The following is a 20820-nucleotide window of genomic DNA, read 5'->3' as shown; positions in this document are numbered from 1 at the left end:
ATACCGTTAACCAGACAAAAAATGCCAGCCGTCCAAATTCGAGAAAAAAAATAAATGCTGCCAATGTCAGGATTGTCCAATCACTCATATTTTGGGTCGTGCCCCATCTACCGTGTTCGAAACAATCTGTACGGTTCTGATTTTCTGTCCGTCACTTATACCATCGTCGTATGCAATATGCATCAGTATGCATGGTTATGCTCGGCTAGAATATCAATTAATTTAATAAAATGATTCCGCGTAGGCCTGAAGAATCAGAATTTTGAATTAAAACCGGCGAAGGCCTGGACGGAAACAGTCCATAATCCGAGCCGAAACCTACTTCGGGCCCGGCCCTGTTGACAGCCCTAGTTCATCGCAGACCGGACGCTGAAGTAGACGTTTCTTAATTCGCTTACGCAGACAAACACGGCATGAAATCAAACGATCCGAGGACTTGACTTTGACACATTCTTCAGACATGGCTACCGTGGGAGCTAACCACCATTTTATATAACTTGTAGTGTCTCCCGAACCGTACACGTGGCATACAATCATGTAAATCCATACGGTTCAAATGTTAAGGGCTGGCTTCTGATGAAAGATAACTCAAAAGATGACTCTGATCTAACTCTTCCACCGAACTAATTCACAGCTATTGAATGAGTAGTTGAAGCTAAATTGGTCAGTGGTCCAAATCTAACTAGTGAAATCAGTTAAGATCGTTTGTATGGTGTGAACTTCTTGTTATGCTTCATCTAAAATGGAGGCCAAGAAAACCCCACAACTCATAAAATAGTGGTGAACTATCACCATAGTCCAACTCTCCCGATTTTTTATTTTATTTTTTTATTATTTTGTCTTGTTTTCTGTTTTGTTGGTCACCTGACTCTATATATACCGTTTACAATGAAAGAAGAAGTGAAAGAAATAAACCCAGAGCAAAGCAAGAGATACACATCATGGACATCCATTTCTTTCTATTGCCGCTACTTTTTCTTGGGCCGTCAATTGCTACCGAGCCCACTTCTAATCCATTGGTGACCGCTGATTCCATTGGAGCCAGTAACAGTACATGTGTGTCTGTGGTATTCCATGACTTCTACTCAACTCCGGCCCACCAATCGCAAACGTCAATCAGCCCATGTGATTTGAAGAACAAATGCGCAGGTACGATCTACTCTTTCCACTAACCAAATTGAGTTTCACAATAGAAAATATGAATTTAGTTATTGGTTTTTATATATTTGTAAATTTTACATGAAACCAATGTTCGATTTTTCAATTTGTACATCGATGTATGCTCGATTCCGTTGTAATTATGTCAGGTTTTAATAGCATAGATAACGGGGGATTTTAGTTTTTTTGAATTTGTTTTAAGAAACTAGGCTTTGGGGAGTAATTTCTAGGAAAAGAAACAAGAATGCCGAAGTCCACCCCATGAGTTAAGTAACTGAGTCCTACGCCATCACAGAACCCAGCCCGGGCAGCATTGGGCCCAAGTGGGCTGAGGCAAAAGCTGCCTCAGCAGGCAACTTGAGCCGATCGTACGTGTTTCAACTCTAATCTTAGGATCAAAACTATTTTACGCATGTTATTGATAAAGTTGTTGGATTAAAAAGGTTTTTTAAATTAGATTTTAAAAATCTAAAAAAAGAATCAAAATTTTGCCTTCGTTAATCAACTTGTTTTAATTGTGTTTAGTTTCATCCCACAATATTGAAAAATTATTAGAAAAACTAAGTATTTATATTAAAACTCTTCGCTTACCCTTTGTATTGAAAAATAAAGATATGTCATGGGAGCATGTGCGTGTGCGACTGTGGACGCGGTGCATCACGATGCGGTGTCGTTGATCAGACATTTTTCATTTTCTAGACATATGTTTTGTACTCATGCATATGCAAACAAAGAACCATTGCAAACCTAGCATGTGCCAACTTGCATTTATTATACCGCTCGCATGTGTCTTGAGCTCTAATGGCTACCTGCTTTTCCTTTATAAAGTCATCTCCCCTCATTTGCAAAATCATTCGAAAAATCTATCTTTTCTTTGGTTTTTTTTTTTTTTTTTTAAATTTTCTCTAAGTAAATCAATTTGAGCTTTCTTGAGTTCATGTAACTAAGATCATTAGTGCAACTGATCTAAGCCGATCGTGTAGCTGAGATCGTTAATGCAACTGATCTAAGTTGTTCATGTTAGAGGAGAGTTGTTATATCCCAGGGGCAAACTTGCTGGCACCAGTGCATCAGGGATTGTGGGGACAAATTTATCTTTAAGACAACGACAGTAACGTGCCTCAATTCTCTAGATCTTTCTATTATTATTATTTATGGTTTATTGTTTTTAAATTTTCTATTATATCTGCATATTAGAACTAACAATTTAAAGATAAATTTCTCTCTAAAAAATCTCATTGTGACTACTATATTTGAGACTCCTAGAATCAAGATTTCTTATGAGAAAAACTTTAAGAGATTGCAACAGAAAATGGAGTTATATCTGACTACCCTCAAGTTGATTTACATTATCAAAAATTCTACCCCATCACTTAAGCGATTGAACCAACAATACCTTTTAAACTATTGAAATGGAAAAATAATGACTATCTGTGTCGAAACCATATTCTTACTGCGATAACCAACGAGAACTATATGATATCTACTGTTATCTCTCCATTGCCAAAGAACTGTCGAATTATCTTGAGAAAAAATTTCAAAATGGAGGATGCTAGAACGAAGAAGTATGTAGTTAGTTGTTATATTGATTTTAAAATGTCTGATGATAAATCTATAATAAATAAGGTGCATGATTTATAGAAGGTAACTTATGAAATCTCGTTTGAAGGTATAGCGATTAATGAGGCTTTTCAAGTTGCTATAATAATCGAAAAACTTTATTCATCTCGGAAGGAATATAAAAATTCTTTTAAGCATAAGAGAAATGACATGAGTTTCGATAACCTCATTCTTCATATACTTATAAAAGAGAAAACTAGAAACAGTGATAAAAATTTTCTGGATCTAAAATTTATAACTAAGGTCTACGTTGTTGAAAATAATCATAAGGGTCAAGAAAATTAAAGTTTTGGACCATGGCCAAAGAAATAAAAGATAGACAAAATAAATAAATAAATAAATAATAATAATAATAATAATAATAATAATAACAATGAATGATGCTATATGTGTGGAAAAAATTGACACTTCGCTAACCAATGTAAGTTCTATGAAAGGTAATGAGAAAGAAATTGACTATGCACATGTTGCAGAAGAGTTTGTGGGGATCATTACTAAAGCACTCATAATTGCTTATGGCTCAAATGAGTGGTAGATTGAATAGGTGCCACCAAACATCTTTGTTACGACTGTAGTGCATTTTCCTCGTACGAAATTAAATTAGATCTTTTAATGTTCGTCTAATGGAATCTTGCAAATCTAGCGCGCGTGTGCAACTTGGTTAGCTTAAGTAGGTTCTCTTACCCAAAATCATATATAATATGTCGGAAAACTTATCCTAATTTGCGAGATATGATCATTTTTGCCTCCGATACCAGGCCTTCCCTGTCCATCTTTGCCGTGAAAGTGTCTGCGACCAGCTCTACATCAACGCAGAGTGGAGAGATTTTTTTTTTTTTTAGACTCTTTGTCAATGAATCACTTCATTCACGAAGTAGGACCCACCATGCGTGGGCCATGTGGCGAATCATGGGTTGCTATGAATAACATTACCCACCCAATCTTCTTACAGATAAAATCATTCAATGGTCAACGGTTTACTTGCAAGTCTAATTATCGGGAAAAAAAAAAAAGAAGAAGAAAAAAAAAGACCATCCATGGCTTAGCCAATGTGTGGCGTACCTTTTTAAGCGGGACTTACACCGATACACGTGGCCCACCCGACTGGAAAAAGAAAAAAAAATAAAAAATGATACAGCTGTACGTAATTGTATTACCTGTGTATCATTTTCCAAAACTCCATTGCTATATATGCCATGGTTGCACCCTTTTCTGTTCCGACATGATTTGAAGAACTCCAAAAATCACAAACCCTAGAGATTTCGTTTCTTAAGCTTGTAGGTTGTTTGACTAACATAGAATATATTGTAGGCGTTTTCTGGCTGGGAGCATCCACAAACATCTCTAAAGATCAACTGCTTAGTAAGCATTTACAGATCGGCGTTCCAATAAAAAATGGATTCAAAGAGTTCATGAAGGTGGAGTATAATCCTATGGGAAAACAGGTCGCGTCCAGTTTCCCTGTAGACGTTTTCCAGGCAGTAATAGCGACGTTGCCCTACAACATCTCTTATGAATTCATCCCGTATATTGGCAACAGCGATGCTCCGGGCTATTATGATGAACTCGTTTCTCAAGTATATCTCAAGGTTGGGTGTGTACCTATCAGCATTGATTTGTTTCATCATGTTTTTACATATTTTATGTCTGATGGGTGCTAAATTCAAATATTTTAAGTTACGCCATTCATCTTTTGGCGCTTCCATAAAAGGGTCCACAGATGAATGGTCCAGATGTCATGTATGTGTGCCATATGCAGGGACCTTGAGAGCTCAATCACTGAAACCGTTGAGTTTGAGCAGGAATATGATGCAGTTGTGGGAGATATATCAATCACAGCAGCTAGATCGGATACTGTAGACTTCACATATCAGTATATGGAGGCTGGTGTATCCATGATTGTACCGACGAAGGACAACAATTCCATGAGCCCATGGTGGTTCATGAAGCCACTAACCACGACTCTGTGGCTGACTACACTCGCTGTTGCGGTGCTGAAGGGGGTTCTGGTGTGGGTTTTTGAGCGTGAAAAGAACCAGGAATTTCAAGGCTTACCCTCTGAATTAATCGGGAAGATCCTCTCCTTCTCCTTCTCTACATTCGTATTCGCAACCCGTAAGTAGCTCTCTCTCTCTCTCTCTCTCTCTCTCTCTCTCTCTCTCTCTCTCTCTCTCTCCTGAGAAATTAGGACTGTTCATTGGGTGGATATTATGGTAGTTTTTCCCTAACCAAAAGAAAAATCGTGCCAATCCACTCATCAGGTGGGCCACGCGCTTGGCCAGAAATGGACACAGTTAAAATGAGACAGCAGCAGACTGTCTACATTCAAAATACATGTGTGGCCAACATGAGAATTGCACCAGGATGATTCTTTGCATATTTGTCACATGTGAGGCAATTGCATACAGCCCATCTACGTGTAGCAAGGATTGATTGTTATACCTGTATCGCGGAATTCACGGATAGTCTATGCATCAATAATGGAAATTTAACATTTTAATCTGAAGGCGTACCTGATTGGAAAGACATTCTCAATGCCTCAATGTCGCCGACGGGAATCTTGATCTTCCGCACCTCACACTCTTTGGAGAACTTCTCAATGGGACTGAGGTTTTCTCTCTTGTGTTAGTGAGAGGATCAGGACATGTATTTATATGAATGAGGGCTAGAAGCTTACCCATAACACTTCTCTCCTCTAGGGTCTCCACACCATTGGTTTTTTATATCCTGCTTAATAACTGTGTATAGGGACCATGGTTCAATCGTCCCGTCCCAAGCCTATTTACAATGATCACAACTATAGTTAGCATTAGTAGAAGAAATAGATATAAGAGCTGCAGTGTTGTCAGAAGATGTCTTCAATCTTCTATTTCTCCACGCTACTCGACCATTTGAGGGACTGGATCGACTAGTCAAAGGTCCCTTGTCGAAGCCCGCTCGACTCAAAGTCCAGCAATTATGTATTTGGATTCCCGGGATGCTCGACCAGTCGAGGACTAGGCTCGACCAATTAAAGGGTCCTTTGACTAGTCGAAACCTATTTATAATAATCACAACTATAGTTAGCATCAACAAAAGAGATAGATCTAAGAGCCGCAAAAACCGAAAGTGGTCCATGTTGTCCGAATCTAATCCAGTGTTAGGCTATGGGCTCCTTTTGATGTTTTTGCTTTCCTTATTATATGATAGGTGAGGCCTAATTTTGTGGAGCCCACCTTAAATCTTCTTTTTGTACTTCCTCTGATTATATATACAAAGATATATCGTGTTAAAGAAAAAGAAAAAGAAAGAAAGAAAAAAAAAAAAAAAAACTACAGTGAGGCCACTGAATCGCTCAATTTGAACAATTCAATAGTCTGATCTTAACCAATGATCATGTGTAGCCCACCTGATGGAGTCGTACATTGACAAGTTGTTTGAGTTGACTCGGGGCTCAGTTGAAAGGGAAAAAAAAAAAACATATGCAGGTATAGCACTTCTCTTGCTAACCCTTAGTTTTGCTCAATGCAGATGAGAAGCTAGAAAGCAATTATTCCAGATTCATAGTGAACTTGTGGACATTTCTAGTGTTTATTCTAGTGACCGCCTATGCTGCGAATCTGACTTCAATGCTAACCGTCGAAAAGTTGCAACCGACCATCACAGATGTAAGGTCCTTAATCACAAACGGCGATTACGTTGGGTACCAGAATGGGTCGTTTGTGTTTGAGTTGTTAAGGAATCTTGGCTTCAATGAATCAAAGCTCAAGCCTTATTCAACTGTAGAACAGTATGCACATGCGTTGGAGCATGGAAGTAGCAATGGTGGCGTTTCCGCTATCATGGATGAAATCCCTTATATCAGAGTCTTCCTCAAGAGCCATTGCCGCAAGTATACCATGGGTGGTCGGACTTACAGAACTGGCGGATTCGGCTTTGTATATCTCCATCCCTCTTCCTCTCTAATTTTGAAAGCAGAACTTTTTAAATGGTGTTTTTCCTAGTCTTAGTAGAATTTCCAAAAATCACGATATGGGGCTCTTTCGTGCGGTATGGGAATGAGCTCCTTTTCAGCATGAGTATCATTTCATGATTTGAATCCACCTGGTTTTTGGGCTCCAAGGAGAACATAAGGGATGCACATGATGAACGGAATGGATGTCATGAAAACATTGCAGTGGGCCCCACATGTCCCTTTGTAGGTTAAGATTATCCTACAAAGCTTTGCAGTAGATCTTGCCTAGAGAAAAGTCGGGTTGACATACAAAGAGATCTTGTGCGAAGAGGTCCTGTAACAGGATTTGTGCTGCTACTCCATCCATCAATACAGTGCTGACCTGACATATGGCCCGGGTTTTAAGTTCTCACTAGTGGGGTCCATGGTTCGGTGTTCCAGATTGATGGTCTATTGTGTCCCATGTGGATGGGCTATGCCTAAAATCTCCTTCTCAAACAATATTAATCTTTCGAGCTGTGGCCTACAGAGAGACGTTTAGAAGAGAAACACAAGAAGGTTCCACATTGAACAGAAAAATGCCCTGATACAAGGAGATTTAATTTTTGGGACAATCTCCATCAACAGTGGTGTACCCAACAGACCAATGATCAGGATACCAACCACAGGACCCACTTCTCAGAACTGAAAACACACGTAATTCGTATCATAAATATTGATAAAGCCATGTTTGTATCAAGCATTGAAACTAAGAGTGGCAATGGGCTGAGTGGCCCACTTAGCCCGACGAGCCCTGGCTCTGCTTTGGATCGGGCTTGAACCTATTAGCTTGGAATGGGTTATATCATATGAATATGGCATTCCAATTCTCGGTTAGGCAACCCATGCATCTTGAATGAGAACGTAGTTTCATTCCTCTAAATGTCTATTTCTTTGTGCATATGGGACACACTTGATCAACGGTTAGATTAAGAACATCAAAATAGGAAATGGGAATTTTTATTTTTATTTTAAGGGAATTTTATCAATTATCTGGCTGGATCCAAAGAATTTTTCCGAGAAATGGGCTTGGGCCTTCTTTGATAGGAACATCCGGGCTTGGACTGGGGTGAGGCCTTAGTCCTTAAGCGTAAGGCTGGGTTGGATCTAGCATCTAGCCTGGCCAGGTCCTAACCTGGCCATTACCACTCCTAATGGAAACATGATCATACTCAGGGGCGTTTGGATCGTAAGTTGCTTAAGATAAGCTACTTATTTCACAGGTAGTTTATTTTAGTTCCTACTTATTAAGAATAAAAGTATGTTTGACAAAAACAACATACGTACCTCTCTTTGGTCTCTCCTGATGCCTCTCTTCAGCAACTTATGAAAAGTAGAAAAACTAAAAAAAAAAAAAAAAACTGAAGTGATTATGTACTTTTAAGTAAAAAAGTTAGTTATAACTAATAATAAACAAACTTACTTATCTGAAATAAGTCACTTGTCTACTGCTATAGGTAGAAAAAGTAACTCATTTGGTGGTATCCAAACGAGCCCTCAATGTGATGCATTACGGGATCTTTTTTACTTCTGTTTCTTGTATTTTTTATTTGTTTTTATTTTCCACTAACCTATTTCCTTCATCTTTTGCAGGTGTTTCCAAGAGGTTCGGCGATGGTTCCTGATATCTCTAGGGCGGTCATGAATTTCAGCGAAGGAGAGAAGATGTTCGAGATGGAGAAGAAATGGTTTGGGGACCAAACAACATGTCCTGAAGCAGGATCACCGATTTCAAACAAGAGCCTGACCTTATACAGCCTCCGCACCATCTACATTATCACTGCGGTTGCTTCGGCCATTGCACTCTCCGTCTACTTCATTTGCCGCTCATATAAGCGCGGATCAATGGGCATGTTGCGGAGCAAGACTAGGATTACACCTGGACTGGAAACAATCCCCAAACACGGTACGAGTCCTGAACTTCTGCCATATGGTTTTTCCAATCCAAATTATTGAAAACCAATTGGGTGGTGAGGATCATTGGCCCAATGCAGAAAGAGGGCATGATGGGCTGAAACGCAATGATCTTTCCGTTGAAAAAATTACAGAAATAATGATTTTTTGTAAAATATGGAAACCAAAAAATTCAAATTGATCTGAAATAAGAACAGGCTGAAGCACGTTTGGAACGCTGTCCTTAAAGCATTATTTGCCCCTACTCAAGTAAATTGAGTATGCTAAAAAGGTTACAGGCAAATTGCTTCTAGGATACGACGAGTCTGGTGTAGGTCTGCGTTCAGCAAACACAAAGGTCCACTAATAGAACTCTGTTACACAATATCTTGTAGAAATAAAAGGAAAATTTCAGAAAAAGAGGCTCTGCGATATGATGCGAACGTGCAAAGTGCAAACTACGCCACTAGCACCTCTACAACTACGCTACCTCACATGCCCATGCCCTCGCACCGAGTACATGACCGAGATCGACACCGAGACCAAGACCATGCCCGAGCATGAGCACGAGGTACTAGAACACACAAGCTTGATGCACCTCAGTCCAAGAGAATAAACATAAAGGTACTCCACCTCTCTCATATAAACCAAATAATTTTCTCCTCTTTTTTTAATGTGGGACTATTCCCAAAACCCAAGAAAAAGGCATTTTGCAAACCCTTTTTGTGTGTGTATATATATATATATAATTAAAATATAGTTAAAAAATCAATATATATTAATAATCCCCCACTTGATTTTAAAAAATATATATATATTTTTTTGGAAAAATATTTTCGCCAGAATAAACAACTTATATGCATAAAGAAAAATATCTTTCGATTTGAATCTTCCCTTACTGTAAGTATCTCAGATATCTACCAGTTATTCCTAGATAATAGATCCGGAGAAACCACACACATATTCATTATGTGTTTATTAAAGTTACCACAATCTTGCTCAGCATAATTAATGACTATGTGCTTACCCTATTTCGTGAACGATCCTGAGAGAAAACTCCTAACTTTCATAAGAGACGGCACCATCTCTATGTTCATATAGGTGAAATCCTTCCAATATCTTCGTTGCTATAAGACACTTGTCCTTTAGAATGGATTTCATTAAGAGTTATAAAACTCAACCCTCTTTCGTAATGCTCAACACTTATTTATTATGGATGAGATCTTAAATAATTTAGTGCTGAAAACTTTCCACATATTAGTAACTTATTTTTAGCTGAAAACTTTCCACATATTAGTAACTTATTTTTACCCATTAAACCCGAAATTAGAGATTTTTTTATTTTAAGTTGGGTTACCATCACTGGTAAAACTTTGGTCGAAGAATTTCAACTTCATCCCTCTAGATGTTGCATTTACTACCTCTCTCAGTAGAGGTTTGGTAAAAGGTTCCATTAAGTTATTGCTTGATTTCACATAGAAAATAGTAATGATTCTATCTCGAATCAATTGTCTGACATAATCATGTCGAATACTAATATGTCTAAACTTACCATTATATGTGCCGCTATAGGTTCTAGCTAATGTGGCTTCACTATCACAATATAGTGACACAGCTGATATAGGTTTTACACAGAAAGAAATTTCTAATAAAAGATCCCTTAGCCACTCAGCCTCTTTGACTGTTATAGCCAGGACTATAAATTTATACTCCATAGTCGAGTGCGTTATACAGGTCTGTTTATTGGATCTCTAAGATACAGCTACACCTCCTAGGGTGAATACCCACTCTGTAGTAGACTTGTTGTCCCCTGCACTCGATATCCATGACATAATAAAGGTAATTGGCCCTTGCCTTTACCAATTTTGTTGAGTTAGCCCTTGCTACTCCCCTCTTTTGTTGAGTTAGCCATTGTTACTCTTCTCTTTTGTTGAGTTAACTTATCGCTACTCTTCTCTTTTATTATATTAGCATGTGCTTTCTCCCTTTATGGCTTGAGCATGTATCTTGAAATTTCAGAACTCCCATGATTCAATTTATTTTCTCTTTGGTGCAAGTAATGTGTTAGAGGTATCACAACTAGTGATTCAAATTTTATCGTGTACGTAATGCACTCTGGGTAGTGACCATCTTGGTCAACGCGTAATTCTATGGGTTTGAGTAGTGATACATAAATCGATGTAAGTAATTTGCAATGCGTATTACATCACTTGCAGGATTGGATGTCACAAATGGTCGCTCCATGAATAAATCGTGTCACATAATTCATCTGACTCATGTGTTGTACCGCCTCGAGGTATTCACGTAAATTCACGGTAGCGTTGGACACGCCGGCGAATCTCCGTAGTTATGGGATTTGGGGCGAGTCAGATTTTCTATGAATTATATTCCATATTGTAATGATCACTACGTATGATGAGTCGCACATACTTTGCTAGGCATGCATTCATATACATTAATTACGCATATTGATACCCCTCGTAGTAGTGGAGTACAGGATGTATCAGAACTCTTACAATACCTTTTTTTGAATCTCTTAAATTATTGTTGATATTAAAGGATAACCATTACTATGAGTAGGGCATTGGCCCTCTCCAATCGTACAGATGATGCAGGTGATACACAGATTGAAGTTCTATAGGATAATCTCTCTATGAAAGATTATACTGAAAGAATAAAAAGATGGTCTTATGATTTAGTTTTATATTTCCGTAATAAGCTCCCATTGAGAGGGCATTTGATAATTTGTTGAATTCTTTTATTTTAATGAAATAATAAATACGGTCGATTTTATTCTCGTGAATGGTTACCTTCATAAATGTAACTGAATGTGATCTAAATGAAAAAAAATGGTGCGATTTTTAAAGCATCCAATTCATTCAATTATTAACATTTAGTTTTCTCAGACATGATTATAAACTCTAGCCGTGAAAATTCGGGATGTTACAACAGCCCTAGTATTTTACAAGTGACATCTACTCTGTCCATAAGACACCTTCATGACTCAAAATTATCTAAATAAAAAATTCAAGTGAGCAGGGTACACTAAGGAATAGTGTAAAAGGTACACCTAAAACTTGTAGGGTTATTTGGATCACCGATTAGTGCAGTAATGTAGATAAAAAAAGTGTTATTATTACGATTTTACCACCATAAAAGTAAATACAAAAATTGTCCACTATTACATGCAGATGCTGCCAAGTTTCCTGCCAAGGTAAGGAAACTTGTAGTCATTGTACTTTTCCATGGCACAGTAAAGGTACTTGGCAATCCAAATAGGCAACACAATGTAGCTTGCCTTAGGTTTGAACCAGGTTGACTTTTGAGGTGTCCTTTTGACCTAATGAGACAATCCAAATGAATGGATTGGATGGAAACACCACAGAGCTCTCTAGATTCCTCGTAAAGCTTCCTTAAATCCACAAGGGATAAAAATAGAAATATTTTCTAATAAATTTGAAAATAAATTAATTGATGATAAAAATGAAATTACAATCCTTTAAATAATCATTTCAAAACTAGGATGGAGTTTTAGACTCAAACAACCTAAAAACCTGACTTATGGCCTGTTTGGTAACGTTGAAAATTTTAACTTAATGCGGAATTGGAAAGCAATCGGAGTTTAGTTTTGCTTGTTAACACGGAATGTGGAAAGCACTCCATGTATTTTGGTTGAATTTGCAATAAAGGTGAATGGAGAATGCACTCCGTGTATTTTTTAAATTCCAAAATTGCTCGATACTTTCTCCATTGCGTAAAACATAATCCAACTTTTAAGGTGTGACACTTCTCTAGGCCCACTATGATTTATGTGTTAGATCCACACTGCCCATCAACTTTTCTATATCGTCCTGGATCACAATCCCAAAAATTGAGGCACATCCAAACCTTAAGTTGACCACACAATAGAAGGCAGTGGGAATGAAATGACTAATGTTAAAATCTTCTTAGGGTCCATTGTGAAGTTTATTTGCCATCTAACCTATTTATAAGTTCACACCAACCTAGATGAAGGGAAAACACAAAAATCAGCTTGATCGGAGGCTTATGTGGCCTCAAGAAATTTTTTTATGGTAGGCACCCAACTCCCATTGTTTCTTGTATTGTGGCCCACTTAAATCTTACACCTGGCTCGTTTTTTGTCATTTTCCCTAAAATGATATCGAACAATGAACGGACGGTGTGGATAAAACATATGCATCATCGTATGCTCCATAGAGCTATTTGACAAGACATCCTCTCTAGCTATACCGATTAGCTAGTGGGGGTAGTACGCATTCCCACCCAAAATTGGGGGGAGCGGATCAGGTTAAGTAGCAAGTGACGTCACCAAGTTATGTGGACCCACCATGAAGTATGTGTTGTATCCACACCGTTCATCCATTTGGAGATATCATTTTAGGGTATTATGAAAAGAATGAGGCAAATCCAAAGCTGGAGTGGGCCTCACCATAGAAAATAATGGAGAGAGTGACGCCCACCATTGAAACCTTCCTAAGTTCCACCATGATATTTATTTGAGATCCAACCTGTTCATGTGATAACGCAGACATGAAATGAGGGGCCAAAAATATCAGCGTGATCGAAAACTTTTGTGGCCATTAGAAGTTTTTAATGGTGGGCATCACTCTCACCACTGTTTTCTGTGGTGGGGTCCACTCAATCTTTGGATTTGACTCATTCTTTGGATCATGCCCTAATATGATTTCTCCAAATGGATGAACAGTGTGGATACAACACATACATCATGATGAGACCCATAAAACTTGGTGACGTCACTTCAGCAGCGAGTCTAGCCACTTAACCTGACAGTAGCTAATCCGCATCCGATTGTTGGGTTTAGCGAACTGCGTAGTGTGCCACATGCCACCTACCTTGGCCTTAACCATGGGGCCTACCTTGATGTATGTATCCTATATCCACTATGTTCACCCATTTTTTCAAATCATTATGGGGCATTATGCAAAAAAATGAAGCAGATCCATTTATCAAGTAGGCCATATCATAGTGTTTCGAACAAGAAACAAAAGTATTCGATTTTGGACATTATCTTATTCAAGCATAACAAAGAGGAAGTAATAAGAACAAACATTGTATTTTATTAGTACTAAGTTCATTTACATCCCTTCAGTATCCCTTGATTCCAAGATAGATCATTTTTAATACATAAATTGAAATTGTATTGAATCTCAAATTCGGTAGTATTTCGACAATTGCTTCGATCATCTCCATAGGAGGAATGTTGTGTTGATTAACTCCTTCTCTTTTGAGCTTGTCCTTTATGTAAAGGAGAGCTTGGAGCATTGAAGGTCGAACTGGATGATCTTAGCAGCATCTCGTTCCCTTTATGAACTGGCCACATAGTAGCTTGGTTGCATGACCCGCGCAACCTGTTTGTCTGTTGCGCAGTCTGCGCAACCATTTAGTGTATTGCGCGGTCCGCGCAACTGCTTTTCTTCTTCGCTCCTCACCTTCAGTCTTCTTTCCAGAGCTCTACTCCTCTTCCAGAATCCTTCCTTCTCAAATGAGAGGGGGAATGGGGTATTTATAGGCCTCCACACGTGTCAACCCTCGATCTTTATGCCATGGGGTCCACTTTGCATCAGATCTGACCATTCATCATGATTATTCTCTGCTCTTGATTGCGCGACCCGCGTAACAGTAATATCGTTGCGCGATCCGCGCAACCCATGATCAGCTGCACCACCAGCGCAACGGCTCACAATCAGGTAACACTTTGCGCAATCCACGTAACTATTATAAGTTGCGCGACCCATGCAACATCTGATCAGTTACGCAACCCGCTCAACAGCAATCACACTTAATTTTCTTCCTTATCTTCTGATCTTCAATCTTTCTTTTATGCATCTTCTGATCTTCAATCTTTCTTCATGATTTTTATGCTCCAACAAATGCCCCTTTGATCTGTTCTTTGTTCCCCTTGAATTAAAGAATCAGGATCAATTTTCTTAAACTTCTGCATTCCATGAGGTCGTTGCGCGACCCGCGCAACGAGTGCCTGAGTACCGTACTCGACCTCATTCTCTATAAATAGTCGGCCAGTTTTCATTTCTTCACTTCTTCCCTTTACAGCAGAACGTTGCCTTTTTTCTTTCTCCCCGCAAACAAGTACCTGTTGCGTGACCCACACAACGATTTTTTGTTCGCACAAGGACCTGAGCTGTTACGCCGCCCGCACAACCTAGAACCCGTTGTGCGAACCGCACAACCGCCACTTTGGCTAACTTCCTAGACTTAACCAAATTTCTAAATTTCTTCAACATGGCCCGTACCAAGAGAACCTTCATTGTTATCAATCCTCCCTCCAATCAACCTTCCCACTAAGAGTTGCCAACCACTGAACCTTTTCAAGCTACAGCATCTCAAGCAATAGAATCCCCATCATCTCTAGCTCAACCTTCACGTAAGCGATTCAAAACGACCGCTAGGCACCCTGCTTACATAAAGGAACCAGTACTTCCCACCTTTAACTTCACTAAATGCATCGAGACACTTCCCTCTCCCATTCATAGAGCGATCGCGATCGATGATCTTGAAAGACCCCCAAAACACGGTCGTGAATACGACTAGGACGAATGGGTAAAAACGACGGTGCATTATCAGACGATTAGCCAGAAGCCACCCGCCAGAGAAGATACCCCTCCACCTTCTAGACCAAAGAAAAACCGTCGCAACAAAGCCTAGGAGTTTCAAGAGAAAATTAAAGAACACAACAAGAAGAAACTCCACAACTCCTGGGAATCGATCTGTGCCGTTCAGGGTGTCATAAAATTTGATAACCCCTACAAGCAGGGCTTTGTAGTAATTCGAGTCAGTATCCACCACCATCACTCCATGCTGATCTGCGAGCCCGGGGATCATCTGACCGCAGAAAGATTGGCCTACACAGAGTCTTGGTCGTTCAAGGAACCAAGACTATTAGAAGGTATTCTGCAGCCGCCGAAACCAAGATAGTAAATTGGCGGCATCCATTCCATGATTTTCCTCGTCCCTTCCTACGACCTTCATAGTTTACATTCATCCTGCTTTTATGAAACACTCAAGCAACATTTTAGCTATCGCCGCCTCATCTGGAGCCCGGAGGAATTCAGAACAAGAGGTCTTCTGACTCCTCGCAATTACTATTCTGAATGGGCTACCGCAGTTCTGGTGAAACACCCTGGGACTTTGTCGAAGATTAACATTTTCACCGCAATTGAAGCGACGTCGTATTCCTTCTACAAGGAATCTTCTATTGTGAAGGCATTCCTTAACTATTGGTGCCCTTCGACCAATTCTTTCCATCTCCCTGAAGGTGAAATGAGCGTCACGCTTTGGGATATTCACAGGATGATCGGTTTGCCAATAACCAAAATTTTTTTTGACGAATTTGTCCCCACCAATGAGGAACTTGCTTTCATCTCTTCGCCTGCCCGCATCCCCTCCATTTCAGAATCAACCACCAAACTTTTCAGGAAAATGTCAAAATTTTTGAACATCTACAAGATTAAGCCCATACAATGGCTGGCTCACTTCAGCAGAGCTCTTAAGTAATTTCATTACTCTTTAATTAATTCCTTTATTGCACCTTGATATATATCTTCCATTCGATTTGCTTATCTTCTTTTTTTCTTCTAGGTTTAATGGCAACCACTCTCGAGAGCTTGAGCATCTCCGGAAGGGTATGAAGGGTCGTGCTGAGTATTCTCTTTATGGGGAGCTCACAGCATTCATTGCTTATTGGCTAAGCGTAGTGGTCCTCCCAAGCTCTAAGTCAACAGATGTCATTCGTCCTTCGTTGTTTGCAGTTGCAGATGCCATGACTGAGGGAGTTAAGTATTCTCTTGCTCCTCCCATTCTTTACTCGATCTGCAGAGGCTTTGGAGAAATTGCTTCCCACATAAAAAAATCCTTCTGTCGGTTCTGCTTCGACTTACATGCCATGGCATTACTTTCTTAGTTGGCTCGGTGTCTACTTCCCATGGACTTTTGAAGTACCGAAAAAGGCTTATGTCCACCCTTCCCAAGTCTCTCTCTACTTTTTTCAAAAGAGATCCATGGCAAAGAGATCTTACGATTGGGCAAAATATGCCATTTTCTCTGATGCCAAGATAAACTACTTCCATTTTAGTCTACCTCGTTACACTGCAGATACAGAGAAGTCAGATACGGAATCACTCACTTTAGCAGAAAGGGGATTCTTTCTATCAATCTGATCATGCAGTCTCCCATCGAGAGAAGGGATGGAGTTTTGGCGAGAACCGTATTATCCTAGCCATTTTGCCCATCAATTTGGCTTTGATCAGGCAGTGCCAGAAGATTGTGGGCTGGTTACTTGAAGAATGCGGAGCTATGACACTGGCCCATTCAATTGGGCAATGGTTTGGAAACAATTATTAGGCCAAGCTAATTCTTCCTTCATTATTCCAAGCTGCGATCGTACTCATAGGGCGTCATACAACCATATGAGATGGTGGGTGCACCAATCATACTTGGTTAGAAAAGGGTCTGATAGTGACTAGGCCCATATGGCTCCCACCCCCTGAGCTTAAGGGTCGCACCATTGAAGCTGGAGTCGGTTTCATCACAGAGACCAGTCATGCCCCCTCCACTGGTCATCACTGTGTCATGATATCTGTGGACGAACCTATTCGTGAGGTAAAGCCTGGTAACACTCTCGAAGGATGGATACATATGGTGATACTCGTGAATTTGAACAAATTCATCTCCATCTCCTTGAAGAGAAGAGGTTACAGAAGATACTTCCCCTCAGCCAGAGAATATAGCCAATCCTCAAGATCAATCATCTTCTTCTACCCATCTTCACCAACAGCCAACTTCTCCTATCTCTAGGACTGTTCACCCTCAACAGCAGCAAACCTCTTCTCATGTCTCTAGGATTATTCACCCTCAGCAGTAGCCAACTTCTTCTCCGATGACAAGGTCTCGAGCACGTGCCCAAGTTTCTCCTCAAGAAAGGACCACTGCTACTGCTTCTCCGGTTTTGGCCACCACAGATACTCAACCGGAGAGTCACTAGTCTCTTCCTTCCAAAGGGAAACAAGTTATTGTTGAGAAATCCAGCGAAGAAAATTCGGACGATGAAAGTTCAACTTCTTCGTCTGGACATACTATTTCTGATGAAAGCGAGACAGAGGGAGAAAATCAAGAAGATGATTATGAGGGAGTAGTTGATATCAGTGGTGAAGATGATATAATTGCGGAAGATGTTCCCGCTGATGAGGGACATATCCTTCCTTCCTCTGAGGCCGTTCCTGCAAAAACTTCTCCCATCGTATGGGAAGAAGAAGAACCCCTAAACTATGGGGAATATGTTTATTTGCCATGTAAGAAAATCTTACTGTCTTTGTTTACTTTTGTTCTTTTTCTCTTTTTTCTCATCTTACACATTCTATTTCAGGCGATCACGCTATAAATACGGAGGTAGATAATACTTCTCCTCTAGATCTACCCCCTTGTTGCACCAACGGCCTCACCAAGATTCTCAATACCTCCACGAGCGGTAGCACGCGAACTTGCTTTTCTAGTGGAGCCAACTGATTTACCCATTCCCACTACTGTCGCTTCAAGTACTGAGGCTAGGGCTCTATCTTTCGCTGAGATGGTAGAATCTGATCCTTCTCTTACTAGAGAGACGTAGCTGCTTATTGTTCTGGTACCAGTAAAAATTATATCTTTTTCACCGTTTACACTTTCTATATTGCTTGCACATACAGCTTTATTATAACTTTATATTTCTTATTTCTTAATAGGAAATTTACCTCAAAGTGGCAGAGCAAGTTCTAGCTCTATTAGGACTTCATCAAACGTGCTATCTTTTGAGAAGGTTTCTGTGTACAAATTGGCACTGATCAGAAACTCCATTTTGGCTATTGTTGAGATGTTTAAAGATCCTGATCAATGGTTAGATTTGGCCGTTGCTTTAGATGTCCTAGATAGTGTGCACGGATGGCCAAAGTCGATGTTTCTTCCATACGCGATCCTCTTCTAAGATTCCATAATTCGATAGGTGCTCTGTCATCAGCTAAAACCGTGATCATTCCGCCTGAGATTTTGAAATACAAGAAGCAACTTGCATACTCTAAGGAGAAAGTTTCTCAGATTGCTCCCATTGTCTCTCACCATGATCAAGAACATTATCTTTGCGAGAGCAACTGAAGACTTTTACTGATGACAAGACAGCTATCCAGGATCGCATTACTCTTCTGAAGCAAGAAATCACACAATTGGAGAAGCAAAGTTCGGAGGTAGATTTGAACATCAAAAGAGTAAAAGAGAAGATGCAATGCAGCCTTCATTCTGTAGACTCTGAAAGATCTGAATTGGCTAGGAATGAAGAACTTATTGCCTTTTTGGAAGAAAAGCTAGCCGACAACCCAGATCCTACAAGAATGGAACATGCGGCTGCTCAAGTTAATCTTCAAGAAAATTTGTAACAATACTTAGCAGCGCTAGGCATTACAGGAGAACTATAAGATGTATAACTTTGATATTTCCTCTTTTTGTTACTATAATTACTTTCAGACTTGTAAATTACACAAGTATCTCATGATATTTTGATAATGATGCTCTTGCCTTGCTTATGTAATGATTAATGCATTATGATTGATGTATTATGCCTTTCTTTTCTTTTTTTTATCTACTTATGATTTGTTAGTAAGGGATTTCCTAGATGATCCTTGTCTTAATTGGCAGTGCTAAATTTTAGTTTAGTCAGTTACACACAGTTTAAGCTCTTGAGTAGTGGAGCCTACGTAGTTTTTTAGACTCTTGAGTAGTGGAGTCAAGTCTCACGTGATGGTCTCTGTAACTCTTATGAGTTAATTGGACTTCTCACTGCCTAGGGAGTTCACAAACCGCAATCCATCAGAGGGGCCCAGTGAACCTACCGGGGCCATGAACCCGGTTGGAATTATGCACAGGGTTGGCCGCAGTAACTCTCTAGAGTTCACGGGGCTCACAAGGCGACCTTTGAGGTACCAAATCTAGGGTCGTCAATCTATCAATGAGTAGGTTTAAGCTTTTCCTTATGAGTTAATACTGAAATCAAGCCAAAGATATGGGGGGCTTATGCATGGATGGCCTATCTATGGTCATGGCCAAAGAGCTCACACTGCGGCTTGCGTTTTCTTCGTCTGCAAGGTCGAGCCCATTTACGGGAGGGCATTTTCCTCCGTTTCCCATGACGCTGCCGGAAAGCATATAGACTGCATTGGTCTCACGCGTGACTAGCCGTTGAGGACTTTTTAGCCTTTAAAGGCTTTTGGTTACTAGCTCTATCAGCTGCCCGCATGGGTATGCGTACAATGGCCTTCATCGGCTTTTTAGGGTCACTGGCTTCTCGTCATTGCTCGAATGATGAAAATGATAGGTCTTATGCGTAGTTGGCCATATGAGGCTTGACTAGGCTGCCTTAAGAGATAATATTAGGTGATCATCGTTGTTGCAAGAATGATAGACATTTCTGACTGAGATTGATACGTCACCACTTCTGCTAATATCTTCAATGGTATCCATCTGTGCTGTTCATAATAAATTATCTTGGTGACAGTACCAATTTCAACAGAATTTTGCAGAACTCGCTTGATGATGACGATTAGCATTTTCTTTCCGCAACACTTGTTGGTACATAGTCTTATCTTGATGTGCTCACAAATTTCTTCTTTATTCATTCCTCTGATAGTACAAGTCATGGTCTTGTTTTATTCTTGCCCCCTTTTGAGACAGGATCGTTATTCTGATAATGTTCTGGATCAAAATCAGCCATTTCTTCAGGGATGATATCTTTTGATGAAGCGAGCATTAACCAGTAGACTAATACCTTGTCCATCTTGATCCATAACTCTGTATACTCCATTGAAGTACACTTCTTTTATTAAATATGGCTCGTACCATTTAAGCTCAAATTTGTCCCATATTCGACGGGTGACCACTATAGGTCTTTTCAACGTCAGCACCATATCCTCCTTTTTGAAAGAGCGATATTTAACTCGTTTATCAAAGGCGGCCGATACCCTTACCTGATACGATTGCAATCGTTGTTGGGCTGCCATGCATTTCTCATCAAGCAAATCCAGTTCTTTTAGCCTTATTTTTACATTTTCATCATCTGTTATGGACTGATGTACTGCCACTCTGAGTGACGCTACTTATCT

At 39.8% G+C, this 20820-nt stretch overlaps 1 protein-coding gene across 1 annotated transcript; it reads left to right on the top strand.

The window, feature by feature from the left end:
• Positions 1–306: 306 nt before the first annotated feature.
• LOC131256118 (glutamate receptor 2.8-like) lies at positions 307–8757 on the top strand. Its single transcript, XM_058257167.1, has 5 exons — positions 307–1149; positions 4090–4367; positions 4581–4893; positions 6289–6695; positions 8345–8757. The coding sequence occupies exons 1-5, from the start codon at positions 942–944 to the stop codon at positions 8705–8707; spliced, it is 1569 nt and encodes a 522-aa protein (XP_058113150.1). The 5' UTR covers positions 307–941; the 3' UTR covers positions 8708–8757.
• Positions 8758–20820: the final 12063 nt, after the last annotated feature.

The sequence above is a fragment of the Magnolia sinica genome, chromosome 9 (genome assembly GCF_029962835.1).
Source record: "Magnolia sinica isolate HGM2019 chromosome 9, MsV1, whole genome shotgun sequence".
Taxonomy (NCBI): domain Eukaryota; kingdom Viridiplantae; phylum Streptophyta; class Magnoliopsida; order Magnoliales; family Magnoliaceae; genus Magnolia; species Magnolia sinica.
Note: the sequence above shows the minus strand (reverse complement) of the source record. Positions and strands in the feature narration are given on the sequence as shown.